Here is a 16,995-nt window from a genome sequence, read left to right on the forward strand (position 1 = left end):
ACACAGGGAAAAAGAACTTGAGTGGTGCCAGAGGGAAGAGAAAGTTATCCAAACTGTTTTTTCAATGTTTAAATCAAAACACTCTCAGCTTTTTGGATTTGTATGTCACAGGAATCCAGAGATGTTTGTTAATCACGGTTCTGTGATGTTTTTAGTTTGTGATTTTAGCTTGAAATTTAGCTAAGAAATTAAGCTAGAAATATCATGCTCAGTGTTCTGTGTTCTGTTCTTAAAACACATCAGCATTAATAGCAGAATCAAAACGGTAAAGAGGAACATGTTTGAGTTTCTACTATGCTTTTAAAACATTGTTTTCATTCAAGGGTCTCATTAAATCTGAAATCTAGTTTATCAAGTACATTTTGATGTAAACTTGAGAATTTTAGTGTATTTAAATCCACTTGATCATCTTGGAAGAATGCAGAATAGAGGGAAGAGGTTTCACATGCTAAATTTTGCTATACAGTATTTATCACAAATAAAAAGTCTACAAATATCTACAATAACAAATGAATGAAACTTTCAAATTATTTAAAAATTAAATGATTAAACTAAGTTCTTTAGCATTTTATCTTGTTGTTTATGTATACTCCAACCTACCAGAGATTGAGAAAAGCTAAAGTGTTCCTAGAAAAAACATATCATGTTAAAGAGGTGCTCACCATGTTCCTAAAATGAAAATAAAAGCAACTGGAGACAGCTTTCTGTGTAGTGCTATCTAACTATTACACCCAAACAAAAGGAATGAACCACAATGTTTTATATCAGACATGATAATACTTACTAATTCAAGCAACTGCTTTAGCTTTTGTCAGAATGAACTGTGTAGCAACAAGAAATTACTACTCCTCTTGATCTCTAACATTTTGTTTCAGTCTCAGCTCCTTTTGATTATTTTTTAAAATGATTCTATAATCTCCTCTGTTTTTAATACATAAATAATAGGGTTCAGTAGATATGGAATGGAGCTTGACAGTGAAGAACTTAGAATTCTAGCATTTGGATGAAGTGTGCTGCTAGATGCTGTAATGTATGTCCCTAATATTGGTAGGTAGAAAACTGCTACCAACATTAGATGGGAAGTACAGGCATTGAATGCTTTCCAGTGTCTTTCTAGTGATGCGATTTTTAATAATGCATATAATATACAAGCATAAGATAATATAATCAGTACTAATGGTACAAAGAGTATCATAGCAATACTATAAAAAGCCATTATTAAATATGGAAAATTGTCATTGCAAGCAAGACGATACAGAGGTCCATGATCACAAAAGTAGCTGTCTATCACAGTTGATTTACAAAACGAGAGTCTGGTAATTAAAACTACTAGAGTCATTATTATCACTGTTGCAAAACCCCATACTATAGCTATTTTCACAATCATGCGATTGTTTGTGATGATGATATGATTATTAGGAGGCCATGATTAGTAAGGGCCAATGGGAAATTTGGCCAGGACGCCGGGGTTACACTCATACTCTTTTCAATGACCACAGTTTTATGTTTAATCTGAAGGACGGCGCCTGTTTACAGTATAGTGTCCCCATCACTATACTGGGGCATTAGTACCCACATGGACCACAGGGTGAGCACCCCCTGCTGGCCCCACTAACACCTTTAGTTTTTCCCAGGAGGTCTCCCATCCAGGTACTGACCAGGCTCACACCTGCTTAGCTTCAGTGGGTCGCCAGTTGTGAGTTGCAGGGTGATATGGTTGCTGGCATCTCATATACTGTTGTGCATGTCTTCTTATGTCAATTTAAAAAGCCACATTCCGTACATTGATGTGTGAAGACTTTACTTTTATTATGTACATGTACAGTATATAAAGAAATCTGTTCTCTATCCACAGAGAATATAACAGTGCTTCACATATTGATTGTCAGAAAATCCATTCATATAAAGCATTGAGATTGAAGAAATGTATCTGGAGAGCCTGTACATTTAACTTTTGACTCTGCTTTAACACATTTGCAGAAAATGTCAATAGGGTTATCAATTAAGCAAACTGTAGGCATGAGAAAATGACATCATTTGCATACAAGATATACATGATTAATTTTTGATGATGCAGAGGTACTGTATTACAAACACATTTCTAATATTGCATTATAAGTTTCTTGATTTCTAACCTTATCTCTTTTCACATTTGCATTTCAATTTAAAAAATACAAATGTAGAAATTTGAAAGAACACTCTAATCATTTGAATATAGTTAAAGGTAATGTCATCCAAATACAAACAGGTTACAATGCATGGGGGTGGGAAATCTATCTCTCCCATTTGTTTTTTAAAAATCTCTCTCTGCCTTTCAGATCATGAATTTACCGTAGCAAAAGACACAAAAAGAGTACTGTATCTGTAGTTTTTTGCAGTACCATTGAAGTGTAATTGCAATCAGTGGCATCAGCTCTTTCTTATGGAGATGTGTTGTATTTTTAAAGTAAAAAACATTTTACACCTTTTTATTTTTTACAATATACACAGAAATGAAAAGGTAAAGTAAAAAGTGTTTGTGTTGCTCCCTCAGGCATGTGAATATCTTATTCATTTGCCGATCTCATTACACATTTATACATTGTCTCCTACAGTACATTTTAATTATGTTTGATGTAAAGTAAAGAATGTCAGTATATTTAAATGTATTCATACAACTTAGAGCTATGTAAAATACTTCCCATTAGAGCTAAGAAAATATTTTCTATTTTTTCTGCTGTTGTAATAAACTACAATTGAATTACTGAAGTTCAAGATGTATTACATGGATAAATGTTCTCGTGCAAATGTGTATCACCGATATAACTTTTCACAAACTCTATTTAGATTTTGATCATTTCAATTTGCATGCTTATTTCCACTTACACAACAACTACATTATGACATTTTTTTCCCATTAGCTCTTCGGTAAGACCATTGAAATATGAATAGACAAATAACAATTTGAACTATCTAGTGTTGTAGTTTTATTTTTCTTCATTTTGTTTCATGTAGTCCTAACCATACCAACTGCAATTCCTGATATTCATTGTTTTTGATAACCCCTTATTTGTAACAATATTTTGCACACTTGATGTATCCATAATATTTTTGATAATGCACAGGTACAGTATGACAAACTGAATTAGAAGTTGCTTGTGTTCTAACCTTAGCTCTTTTAACTAAATAAATACAAATGTAGAATGCCAAAGAACAAACAAATAAACTTTGTACATTAGCCAAATATAATTAGAGGTTATATCTCCCAAATATTCAGTACTAACAGGTTACAAAGCATAGAGATGTAATTCTCCATTTTTAGAGATTAATACACTGCTCACACAGATGGAGGCAATGATTTCCAAGTGCTCCACAGGGAGGGGTAATAAGAAAGGGGATATTCAGCATTCCGCTCCCTACCCACATATTCTTACACTGTGCCTTAGCCCCTGTCTTGTCTTTTAGCAGCTTCTCCTCTAACACTGCACTTTATAAAAAGGGGTCACCCATAACAGTCACTCTCTTAGCAGCACACCCTGAGCCTCAATGCTTCACGTACTGTTTCACTAGGCCTTTCTACAAGCCCTGGACTTTCTTGATTACTCCACCCCCCTGCTCTTTTCTCAACTTGGTCTGCATTTTTGTTGACCCATGCCAACGCATCTGACACATCCCTCACTTCTAACAACACAAACATGTTTCTACATTTTCTTTTCAAGGAGAAGTCTCACTCTTGAAGCTTTCAAGTAATACAGCTATTGCGGTCCTACTTTTTGAGCAGTTGGTGTGGGGGAATCTGCTGTCCCAGAAAGGCTCTAGTGTGCACACGATACATTGCTCAAGTAGTTGACAAGTATTGGAAAATAAAGCATAGTTGCTAAGATCAGGAGGGAAGTGCCAGTTTTCATTGCTTTTAAATACTTTCTACCTCAATTAAATTTTCAACAATGCAAATACAATATACACATAAGATGATGCAATCAGATTTATTGCTATAAAAAGGACAACTTAAATACATATTTGTGCATACATATGACTTGGAGAATTATTACAGGCAATTTAATACACAACTCCATGGACAAAGAAATAGCGTTTTTATCACAATAGAGATACAGAATGACAATCTGGTAACTAAACCAACACCAATCCACAAAAGGGGAGCCGTCAGAATCCATACTACTGCAGGATTCAAAACCATCTTGCCTCTAGTGGTAATGATCTAATAATTTAATGGAAAGCATATACAGTAGCAAAAAGCTGTCAAAGGGTAGTACAAGAGTTAGTGACTGCATGAAGTTCACTAACACAAAAATGATACTGAACAAGTTGGCTTCATATTGAATAGAGTAGGATTCGAAGGGAAAGGTCTCAATCATTTTAGGATTAAAAGCTGTGCTTCTACCCATCTCAATATAATTGAGCCAAATTAAAACATGACCACATACTTTAGTGTATGAAGGCTTTGTTCCATGCACAGTGATAATGAGCATGATGAAAAAGGTTGCAACACAGTTACAGTGTAACAGTATTGTCTAGTTCTTTTGCACAATTACAAAATAAACAAAGAACAAGAAATATTCTAATACTTTACATACGTTAGCTATATTTACCAGTTCCAATTCTGTTTAACAAGAAATGCAACTGTGGGAATTTCAAATATGAAGTCACTGCTGTTTTGTACTCACCAAGGTTTCCAGCTTGTTTCTTAGCGGTTGAAGACAAAACTGTCTCAGCTCTTAATTTTTTATTATATGTCACAAGAATCCAGAGTCTTTTATTAATCGTGGCTCTGTGATGTTGCAAAATCAAGAAGTTAAAGAGGAACATGTTTGTGGTTCTGCTTTTAAAACATTTTATTCATTCACAGATCTTGTTAAATATGAAAACATTGGCTCCTACCTCTTTTATCAAGCACATTTTGATATAAACTAGAGAATTTCATTGCATTTACTGTAAAACCACTTGTTCTTTTTAGAGATATGCAAAATTTCGTAGAATTAAGAAAAATAAGTTTTCCCTGTTGTGTTAATCTAATTAGAATACAATTCAATAACTGAAGTGTACTATGTGTTACAGGGCACATGATGTGTCTCATGAAAATTACTGACAATTCAAAATTGACAACAAATTAATATCATGATAAAAAATATCTACAATATAAAACAAATGAAACTTCAAAATACCAGCCAAAACTAAAAGATTAAATGAAATGATTCATCTTGGCTTTGATCAAAATAACTAATAAACTATGTAGCAGCAAGAAATGACTAAATCCTCAGCATCATGTTTGGTTCCTTTTTATTATTTTTTTAAATGATTCTTTAATCTCCTCTGTTTTTAAAGCATGAATAAAAGGGTTCAGTAGAGATGGAATTGAGCATGACAGTGAAGTACTTAGAACTCTGATATCTGGATTAATTTTGCTGGTTATTGTTGCAAAGTATATTCCTAATATTGGTAGGTAGAAAACTGCCACCAACATTAGATGGGAAGTACAGGTATTGAATGCTTTCCTACGTTCTTCTAGCGATGCAATTTTTAATAATGCGAATAATATACAAATATAAGATAATATAATCAGTACTAATGGTACTAAGAGAACTGTTGTAATATTGAAAAATGCCATTACTAAATTTGGATATTTATCATTGCAAGCAAGATAATACACAGGTCCGTGATCACAAAAATAGCTCTCTATCACAGTTGATTTACAAAAGGACAGTCTGGTAATTAAAACTACAGTTATAAGTATTATTGTTACAGCAACACTCCATACTGTGGTTATTATTACAATCATCCTATTGATTGTGACGATGATATGATAATTCAGTGGAAAACAGATAGCAACAAACCTGTCATAAGCTAGTATAACAAGAGTGAGAGACTGCATGGTAGGAAATAAAAAGGCAAAAAACATATTGGCCAAACAGGCTTCATATGTGATGAACCGAGCATCAAAGAGAAACGTCTCAATCATTTTAGGAATAATAGCTGTGCTGGTACACATGTCAGCCACAGCAAGATTAAAAAGAGCCACATACTTAGGGGTGTGAAGACTTCGCTCCATGGATATAATAAATAAAATTAATGAGTTTCCCATCACAGATATAACATAAACAAGGCTTAAGAAAATAAAATAATATCGTATGTATGGCATATTGATAAAGCCATTGATATAAAATCCCTGAGGTTTAACAAAAAGGCTGTAGACAGGAGCTGCTGCGTTAAAGGAGTTCATGGTAAATGTGTGTCTTGCAATTCTTTTTCCAGGACCTGTAAATAAAAGATGAACTCCGGTTTAATAAAAAATGTGTCCAAATCTAAACCATACTGTATATCTTGTAGAATTTACCCTGATTTTTCAGGGCAAATAAAATATTGTGACTTGAATTTTCCTTGCATGTTGAAGGCGGGTTTTATTAAAAGACAGTCTAAAGGTTAAAAAAAACCTCTAGTTTCTCTTTAAAATACCAGTTGTATAACAAGTGTAAGCATTGAAATTTCAAGCTATGTATTGATCTTATTGGACAAATGAAAAAAAACTTTTTTTATGGTGCATGGAATAGCAATAAAATTTGAATGAATGGTATGCAGATTTGGCTATAAAGTCTGATCTACTTTACATCAATTTCCTAACCGCTTTATGTGGTATGTCTTTATTTGGAAAAGATAGGGTACATTATGTCTTTGAGCTGTGGAAAGAAACTGGAGGAAACTGAGGATACCCACATGGAAAATATACTGTACCAGCTTCACGCAGATACCACCCAGGAAAAGCCCTAGCACTATGACAGAGTAATGCAATAATAATAATAATAATAATAATAATAATAATAATAATAATAATAGTAATGTGGTGCATTTACAGCACTGTCTATCTCTTTATGCATTAAAAACAAAATTGCTGTATTGTCGCAGTTTATTATTATTAAGACAATATCAGGCCAGCTGATTGTGCCTCAACATCTAAATCATTGTAGTTTCTTTATGATTTTCTCATGTATCATTTTCTTCTTGCACGTTAAATTATATTCTTTTAACTGACATTCTTAATAAGATGCCTATTGTACCTAAGATAGTTGAAACATTAGATTTCCAATACTCACCTTTAAATGTGGGTTAATATTTCTGAAAATGTGAATCTCCCAGTATGCTGGAAGCCAAAGCAATCTGCATGAAAAAGTAACAGCCTTTTATGCATACATTTTTTGGTTTCTTTGCTGTGCATGAGCTGTTGAGGGACGTGTTGAATATTCTGCTTGTTAACATTAATCATGCCCAAGAGAAGTCAATTTCCCAGTAGAAATGCAACTCAGTGTGAAGGAGAAAGAATGTGAAAAAAATAGAAAATGGAGAGAGAAGCCTTACAGAAGCTGTTGTCATTTTAAAAATTGTTTGTGCACTGTGTGTGTGACTTTACTTATAAGACCTGGCTGTATTGAAAGTCTGTTAAGAATGAATACATGCAATGATTAATTCTCACACTAAAAAGGAGGCTTAGGTACAGTGTTAGTAGTTCATTAAATGGAGTAAAGTATTATTTTCTTTTTGTTTGGTGTTATTTAGGCTATCCTTTCTACTGAACATGTGAGTCCTAAGTGTGTACAGTATATCACAATTTTAGTGACTTGTGTAGTAGAACAGCATGATAAGTTTAAGGACTGATTTCCTGTTGCTCAGCATCTGAAACTGATTTAACAATACATCATGCCTATGATTAGCATGTACAATCTATTGCACTCTTTACAGGCAATACTGTATGCAATCCAGTCTGTAATATAATAAAAGCAAACTGGTATAATCTCATCCAGAGTTTACTCTGCCTTTTTTATTTAACCTATGGCCTGGAAATACAAAGTGACAAGAACAAAGTGTTGTTGTAATAGGTTAATTGATATATTTTAAATAGCATTCACTTGGAATAGCAACACCCAAGAATGAAGTACACTGAAAAGATTATGGAGTGTTTAGGTCAAAATTTGTCTTAACCCTCTTGGCTGAGGGCTGATCTCCTACCAATATGATGAGGAAGCTAGGACCCCCGTGCAGAGTGAGGAGTGACCGAGAGGCAGCTGCAGAGGTGGGAAGCAAAAAGACATATGCGAAGGAGAGAAAGGGATGATGTACATTTAATATTTCTAATGGTTTTAGGTGATGAAATAAGGTTAGCAGTGATTGTGAATTACTGACCACTGAAACTGGCAGTTCTCATCCCTTCTGAACTTTTATTATAAACTCCATAAATAGTTTAAAAAAACAAACTACTTTAGCTAAAATGTCTAATTCGTTTTCATCTTAGGTTCAAAATCAACTGCCTGGTAGTGTTAATTTATTTAATATGCTATATACAGTATGCACTATATCTTATATAGAAAGAAAAGGGATCACATACTGTAGTGACATTTTTTAATTAGCGTTTTTTTTTTTATTTCGTCCACTGTTCGAATCCATCTCCAGTAGCTAATTGGGCAGAATGTCATACTTAGATGAGATAACTTCTAAACACTATTTAAGAAATTACATTAACAGTAAATAATTGTATGTGAGAAGGATAGGTCATTATTAATTGTGAAGAAATTAAAATATAGAATAGGGTGTAGAATCTGTAGGTCTGTACTTCACAATATTATTGCACCCTCAATATTAAATATTTTAACCATTAAGAAATCTATTAGTTTATTTTTAAAAGCAAAAATATAGATATATCAAATGGTATTATAAAGAGGAAATTAATACTCACCAAACATTATTTTCTTTTACAGTTCAAGGAATTAAAGATCTAATTTCTTTGAGGTGTGGATTATTGTTCATGCAGTTAACTCTGTATTAATTTCTCTTAAAAGAAATTCAACAACTTTGTCAATGGTGCAAATTGTCTGAGGCTTTTAATAAACATGTTCATGTGAAGTTCTATTAACATATGGATGCACCCAAGAACTGCCCCAGTGGTGACACTAGTGGTATTCCGGAGAGATAAAGTTAACTACTGATGGGATGTTATGAAAGTGTTTGTAAGACAATTAATGAAAGTGTAGCCTCCGTGTTTGTGTCGTGGATGATGTCGGTATAGAAACCTAAGCCCTCAGGCCACGGTCGTGGGGCAAACTGGTGCTAGACGGGTCTCAGGACATCTGTTACCTCATTGCTGACCCAGGAGCAGAGCAGACACAGGAAGTAAATCGGCTTCACAACAAGACACACCAGAAAGACATGAATAATCACAGAGAACTAGGAAGAGGACAGAAGCAGAGCGCCCTCTAGGTGTACAGGGCATGACAGTACCCCCTCTCCTCCCCTTCAAGTTTGGCTCTTGACGCCAAAAAAGAGCTAAACAGCACTGGGGAAGGAAAAACCTCATTTACTGAAAGGAAACCTCCGGGAGTCCATGGCTGAGAGCTACCCCCTCCTCCGGGGCAAAAAAAAACTTTATTGAGTAGAGGAAGGGGGGGCCGAACTTTGCTCCGGAGAAGCGAGACAAAAAACCAGACCGAACACGGAAAAAATCACGTGCAACAAAAAATAAACCCTGATGGAATACCCCTTTGTGCCTCGCTCTGTGAAACTCCAGCTTTGACTCCCACTCGTCATACTGTGTTGATGCCCCATTCCATAGTATGCTAGATCCCCCTGTCTGCCTACGTGCTCAGCACTCCTTGACCCCTGTATGTGTGTTGACTGATGTTTCCCTGTTTTGTCTCCCTCTTGCCCAGCAGGTCTCATTGAAGAGTATACTGTACTTTTACATTTAAAGTGTAAACAGTATTCACAGTTATGGCATAAACAAAGAACAAACAATTTACTAATGTACTCATTAAATATATTTGGAAATCTAAAAGCCTGAGGATGGAAAATATTTCCAACTAGTTTTTTGGAGGCTACAGACAAAACACTTTTAGCTCTTTGGATCATGTATGTCACAAGAATGCAGAGTATTTTAGTGAAAAAATTGAGATGGTTCATACTGAAGTGCATATTGTATTACAGGGATACAGCTTCTTGTGCTAATTTCTGACATATTGCTGACACACAGTTTCCAAATGCTATTCCTTTAAAATTAGTAGACAAACAATGAGTAAAACTGTCCAGCACTGCAGTCTTTATTTTGTTTTAATCTGCTTTTGTTGAGAAAGACAATTCTTTGATACAATTGTAGGAAAGATGCTCCCCACAGATTTAAGGTATGTATAGACACAAAATGGCAAAAAGAAGTTAATCTGTTATAAGTCAAAAGAAATCACAATATAATCATTTAACATACCTGTGTTTTCAGATTGGCATGCTTCATTCTAGATAAATTATTCTAGATTCACATATTCATTCTAGATAATTTATACATCCATTTATAATAATAAACTAATGTTCAATATTAACATTAATAACTTACATTTATTTGTATATTTTGACCTGTTGTAATACAATTTCATGTGACTATGTCTATATATGGTACACATGCTTAGAAACAAACACAGAAACATTCATTTTATTAATGAATCAAGGAGGTGTACCATGTTTATTTAAAATCACAAATTGCATGAAATATAAATATCAGTACTAAAAATGAATTAGAATAAAATTTCATTGTAATGTTTCTCAAAAAGCTGCTGATATCTTGTTTCTATTGTAAAGCCTTTTAACTGCTTCCAAAATCTCCTCGGTTTTTAAAGTGTAAATGATGGGGTTCAGCATTGGTGGAATAGTAGAAGATAAGGATGTATTTAATATTCTGGCATCTGGATGAATGGTAGATAGTATCGCAGCAAGGTAGGTTCCACATATAGGAAGATAAAACACTGCCACTAAGATTAGATGGGAGGTGCAAGTTTTCATTGCTCTTAAACGCTCTTCTCCTGATGCAATTTTCAACAACGCAAACACAATACACATATAGGATAGTGCAATCAGAATTAATGGTATAAAGAGGACAATTGAAATACAAATTTGTGCAAAAATATGATTTGGAGAATTGCTGTTACAAGCTAATTGATACACAGGCCCATGATCACAAAAATAGCTGTTTATGACAATAGATTTACAGAATGACAGTCTTGTAACTAAACCTACAGCTATTAGCATAAGGCCAGCTGTCATAATCCATATTATTGTCAGAATCAAAACCATCTTTCCATTAGTGATAATACTGTGATAATTTAATGGAAAGCATATAGCAACAAATCTATCGTAGGAAAGTGCAAGAAGAGTTAGTGACTGCATGAAAGTAAACAAATGTACAAAAAACATACTGGCCAAGCAGGCTTCATATGTTATGAACTGAGAATTAAATAAGAAAGTCTCAATCATTTTAGGAATAAGAGCTGTGCTGCCACCCATATCAACTACAGCTAAATTAAACACTGCCAAATATTTAGGGTTGTGAAGGTTTTGGTCCATAAATAAAATGAACATGATGAAAGAGTTTGCTATTACAGTTACTATATAAACAAAACACAAGAAAATGAAGTAGAACTTAACATGTGGAATGTTAGAAAAGCCATTGATGTAAAAGAACTGAGGTCGAACAAACGTGGAATTTGTTGAAGCAGTTGAATTCAGGGAGCTCATGACAAACGTCTTTCTTGATGAGACTTTTTTTCTGACCTAAAAATACAAATCTCATTATCCTTTTCAAATATTCAAATATTTCAAGTATTTTTTTTTATCCATTAAGGCCAAGAATTATGGTGGCCCCAAAGTGCAGTTCACACTAGTAAAAGGGAATTGGCACTTTAAAATGGAAATGCACTCCAGAAAAGGGAGTGCACATTTGAAAAAGACCAGTAATTACAGAATTGCATGATCATTCTTCCCTCATCTTTGTTTAAGTGGATGGTGTTTAATAACTTCTGGAACAACTACACAGGAACTGCAGAAACAAAACAAACTTTCCATACATCCTCCACAAACAGGGCAATACATGGTGACCTATCATTAAGAATAGTACTGTTATTTGGTTTTGCAAAGTATGGTTAATAGTTTATTTAAATATATAGAGCACTACAATCAGTTCACTTTCATGTGTGTGATAACATAAATGCAATATAACATGATACCAGAGCTGTGAAATTATATTTCAATGACTGGTTTAGCTAGCTATAAAAATCATCCATTTAAGACGTAAAACTGAGTTAAAGAGGATTTTGAATCAGCCTCACTGAGTGAATTTAACCAGTTCACCACATTTTCATGAAATACACCTGCATGAAGCAAGGGTATTCCTGTCAACACTATTATACCTACAACCACTAACTAGCTAGCACTACATGCCTGAAGATCGTTTATGCTAACTAGCTAAAGTTGCTAAGAGAAGAATGTTTGGAATTTCAATCCCAAATTTAAAAACACTTTCAAATACATTTCTAGTGTTTTTTTCCTTTTTCCTAGTGTGAACACCTCTTTATAGTATGTGCTCCTTTTCTATAGTGTGCACTCCTTTTAATAGTGTGCATTCCCTTTTTCTAGTGTGCACATCTTTTTATAGTGCGCTTTTTTTTTTCTAATGTGTGCTGTTTTTCTAGAATGTCTGTTTTCCATTTTCTAGTGTACTTTCAGATTTTCTAGTGTGCACTTCTTTTTAGTCTGCTGTCCCTTTTTCTAGTATGTGCTGCACTTCAGGGACACCTTATAGAATGTCTAGGATTGTCACCTCTGCATGCCTCTCATGAAATTGTAGCAGAATTGCAAGTTAAATCATATGAAATGTAAGGTAAGTTATATACACATATACTGTACCATGATTTAAGTTATCTGTGTTGTAGACCAGCAACATAAAGTTAAGGAGTGACTTCCTGCTGTGCAGTATATGAAATTAACTTAACAACACATTATGCATAGGATTAACACGTGCACTCTGCTGCGGTCTTTATAGACAATATATAGTCCGTTGCGTGCAATCAAGGACTAACAGAGGTACAGCTTTTTTGGCTAGTATTGACAAAAAGATAAAATATTTGTATTATGTAAGACTGCTATTCCTTGCACTGTGAAATGAGTGTTTCATAATAATTTATTTATGATATATGTGATTTTGTTTTTAAACCTTGGTAAATATTATATTTTTTTAATTTATTTAAAATACAGCAAAATATAAACATATCTATATATGCATCCAAAGTATAAATGTAATACTCACCCAATTTTTTAAAAAAAATTCCTATACAGTACTGTTTGTGTCTATGGAAAAAAACTGTGAAATCATGTTGTATTTAATTCCTTAACTGATTGCTCAGAAATCCAAATTCTGACAATGGTACAAATTGTCTGACTTTTATAAGCATGTTGTTTTGCATTTCAATTAACATGGGGATGCACCCTAGAACTCAGCTGCGTGATATTAACAATATTCCACAGAGATAAGGCTGATTTAACAGTGGGATGCTTTGGAGGTTTTTGCAAATAATTAGTGGAAAGTCTGTAGAATGTCAAACCCAAAATTAAAAGACACCTGTAGAATGAATGAAAAAGCATGGCTTTACTATAGAGCTTTTTGAGGAATATAAGGAGAAATACTGGCAAATATTCTGTAGTATAAGTTAACAAGGCCAGGCATGCACTGTCAGCTCAGTCTCTCAGGTTCGTAACTCCGACAGAAGTGTCCAGGTGGGAACCGAATTGGGTACCCAGGCACCCTTTGGATCAACTTGGAGAGATATCCTTGGTTCCCACTCATCTCCTGGACCCCAGGAGACTCCTGGTCAGCACAGCAGAGAACATAGGAATCCTCCTATAAACTCAGGCTAAGGGGTGTCTCTCACTAAGCATTGGAGTAGATTCCTAATGCCTGGCTCCCTAGGAAGAAAAGAAGAAGGCTCTGCTGGGGCACTGGAAGGAAAAAATAGAAAAGTTACCAAGACACCCCTAAAAGAAAGGATCAGAAAAGAAAAGAAGAGAATGGTTGTCCTGAAGAGTAGGCAAAAAAGCAGGTGAAGTTGAGGGCAGTTGAAGAGAAAACCAGTGAACAGAACCCCCTACAAGACAGGAATGGGGCTGCTAGTACAGATGCAGCCATTCAAAATGGGTGAGGTATTTCGCGGCATACCCCGGTGGGCGTGTCGCGGTATCACGCAGTTCACGTGTGTCACGTGACTAACTATCCGCCATCGCCTTGTAAAATCGCCAGGGGGAGCTTAACCTCTCATGTACAGCATTTGAGCCTTTAATTTTGAACTGTGTATTACAGCATGTTAATCATCAGTCATTAAAATGTTGGTATATTTTATGAAAGCAAGATTGCTCAGTTGGACAAAAGTACACAACCTACCTTTATCAGAAATATTTATGCATCAAAGCCTTTACTGAAGATATTACTAATAGTATTAATAATGGATGACTTTGGACAAGCTGTATACTCAAAGTATAATTTCTTTAGCACATTTGTACAAGCACTTGGAATCTGTCCAAGTCATACTTTGTCAGGCATTTTGTTTTACTTCAACGGGCATAAAAACTTCCTTGCTTTTAACAGGGCGTTTCATAATTTCTAGCTACGAAAATGATTTAAAATGCGACACCTATCATTCAACTAGAGCTTAAAATATCACAAGGAAAAATACACACCGGTATTCCATTTCTCCCTAAACATTGTAAGCTTCAAGTCTTTAACTAACGTGATACCGGAGTCAACAAGCATACTTTTAGAATTTGATTAAAAGGGAATATAATATGGAATCGCGTATCTAAAGAATTTAATAACGGTATGATTATATCCGTGTACTGCGACAGGGCTGTGTAGGGCTGTTTCGCCTGCCTGATCATGCGAGCTGTCTTGTAGCCTACTGGTCTAGGTACGTGACTACCAACTGGCAGGTTGTGTGTTGAATCCAGCTGGTGCTGGACTTTTCTTTTAACAAACATTTCTTCGAAAAATAGGTAAGCGATATTATGGACAATCAATTGACTTTTATATTTCAAAATATCGCAACATGATCGATATTTGCGATATTTTGAACATATCTTCCCTTCTGACAGCGGTTCCTGCTTCTATTGTGTGTGTGTGTGCAACAGAGTAAATTTTTATAGAGAAATGGAGGCTGGACAGTATGCGTTACAATATAAACATTTATATTGATTTAAATCGTGTTCTGATTTAAATCGCAAACGCGTGTTTAATTATGTGTTTTTTAATCATAATCAGGCTAATGCATTTCTACATTTTCTGTATGAACCAGCTTAGAGGTTCATACAGAAAGACAGCTTGTGTTTAAATTGAGTGTAAGGTAATTTATGCTTCTAAAGTCATGGTCAGTATTTATTATTGTACTGTGCTGTAAACGTTTTCTGTGCCTAGTCACATTATTTTATAGCGTTTTTATTGCGTTATTAAATCCGGTGGCGCTGTGTTAGTTTCCTGACTCACATTATTTAATCTGCGACACTGATCATTCATCTCTAAATAAACTGTATTTTATATAGCGTTTTAAGCGAATAGGTAATTAGATTGCTCATAAACCTAATCGCTTTTTCTACATAAACACAGTGTGATTGCTCTCTGAAAATGCTTTTCCTTTATTTTTAAAGTAGGCTCAGATTTCAACTATAGATCGTATTATTATAAACTTTCTTGGAAAAATGTATTTTATGTAAACCATGTTTGCTATTAATTCATTTAGGGCTAAAATACATTCATTGTCTTCCAATCGAGTTGACATTGGAAGCCTGCCACACCCGGACTGTTAAACCAACGCATTAGCATGTCAAAGCCCATTGAGCCAGTATTGGCTTTAGTATTCCCCCCTTCTCCCCTCAATTCAATTCAATTCAAGGTGTTTTATTTGCATGACAGATGGGTACAAGCAGTGTTGGGTATGTATATTGTAACGCTTACGGCAGACAGGCACTGTGTAAGAGCCGACGCACCAGAGCAGCGCACCGAGGGAGCGTCTGCATTTATAACTTAGTTTTTAAAATTAGTCAAGCAATACGAAGCATCTCCTTTTACTTAGTGCCTGAGCATACTGCAACGCGTGTGAAGTCCATAAACGATATTAATTTTGGAACTTAAACATACAGTATATGGCTGGTCTCGTTACTTTAAAGAAAACATACACACCAGTATTCCATTTCTCCCTAAACATTTTAAGCATCGAAGTCTTTAACTAACGCGATACCGGAGTCAACAAGCATACTTTTAGAATTTGATTAAAAGGGAATATAATATGGAATCTCAAGAATTTAAAGACCAGACAATCGCAAACTCGTTTTCAATAAAATTATTTTATTCATTCAGCAGTTTGTGAGAGGGACATCCAGCAGGGAGAGACACACACACCGGTTTTCATTGACAAAATTGTTTTTTTTCAATTCCTCTTGTCTAACAGGAATGTTTTGTTTGTGGACAGACTGTTAGACAAGAGGAAAAGACCGCCTCCTCCTACGAAGCATTTCGTTGATCCGATCACGAATTATTTTCCAGTCGTACGCAGCAAGGGTTGAGAATCTCCGATTCACCATCGTACTAATGGTTTCCCGGAGATTGCAAGGCAAGGCACTTTTGCCTCTGGACCCATCGAAATTTACAGACGTGGTCCACCCCCCAGTAAATTTCAAAAGTCACAAGATTTCGAAACACGAGGGCGGCGTAGCAGTCGGCTCTTGCTTTCCCGTCTATGCCGATGCACTGCAAGTACAACCCCCCCTCCATCTCCTGGGTGATGGGTAGCAGTTGGACATCTGGGAGAATTATTCGTCCCACTGGCGTCTGTGAATTCCGCTGTGCTTCCTGGGGGGAGATAGGCGGCGGGGACAGCATCAACAGATTCCTGCGCGGTGGTGAACTGAGAGGCCGGGATGGAGTGTCCTGAGGCGGTGTGTGCTCTGTGGGGGGCAGAGCTTCCGCCAGGCATTGCAACCTGCGCGGCGGGGAGAGGCACTTTTCGGGAGACAGCTGCTCAACTGTTTGACTGCTGGAACATACTGTCTCCTTCCTCTGCATTTTCAGGAGTGTCTCTAGCCTCCCAATCCTCCCCAGTAATGCATCGTACTGCTCCCGCTGCTGCGGAAATGTCTCCATACAGGTGCTGCTTC

At 35.5% G+C, this 16,995-nt stretch overlaps 2 protein-coding genes across 2 annotated transcripts; both read right to left on the bottom strand.

Annotated features, from left to right (window-relative positions):
* Positions 1–5,260: 5,260 nt before the first annotated feature.
* Positions 5,261–6,217, bottom strand: LOC148658303 (olfactory receptor 1500-like). The gene has a single exon (XM_088641933.1). The coding sequence runs from the start codon at positions 6,215–6,217 to the stop codon at positions 5,261–5,263; it is 957 nt and encodes a 318-aa protein (XP_088498059.1).
* Positions 6,218–10,569: 4,352 nt separating this feature from the next.
* Positions 10,570–11,547, bottom strand: LOC148658304 (olfactory receptor 51F2-like). The gene has a single exon (XM_088640391.1). It carries the CDS (start codon positions 11,536–11,538, stop codon positions 10,570–10,572), a length of 969 nt encoding a protein of 322 aa, XP_088496517.1. The 5' UTR covers positions 11,539–11,547.
* Positions 11,548–16,995: the final 5,448 nt, after the last annotated feature.

This window comes from Lepisosteus platostomus, chromosome 7 (assembly GCF_059453375.1).
Source record: "Lepisosteus platostomus isolate fLepPlt1 chromosome 7, fLepPlt1.hap1, whole genome shotgun sequence".
Taxonomy (NCBI): domain Eukaryota; kingdom Metazoa; phylum Chordata; class Actinopteri; order Semionotiformes; family Lepisosteidae; genus Lepisosteus; species Lepisosteus platostomus.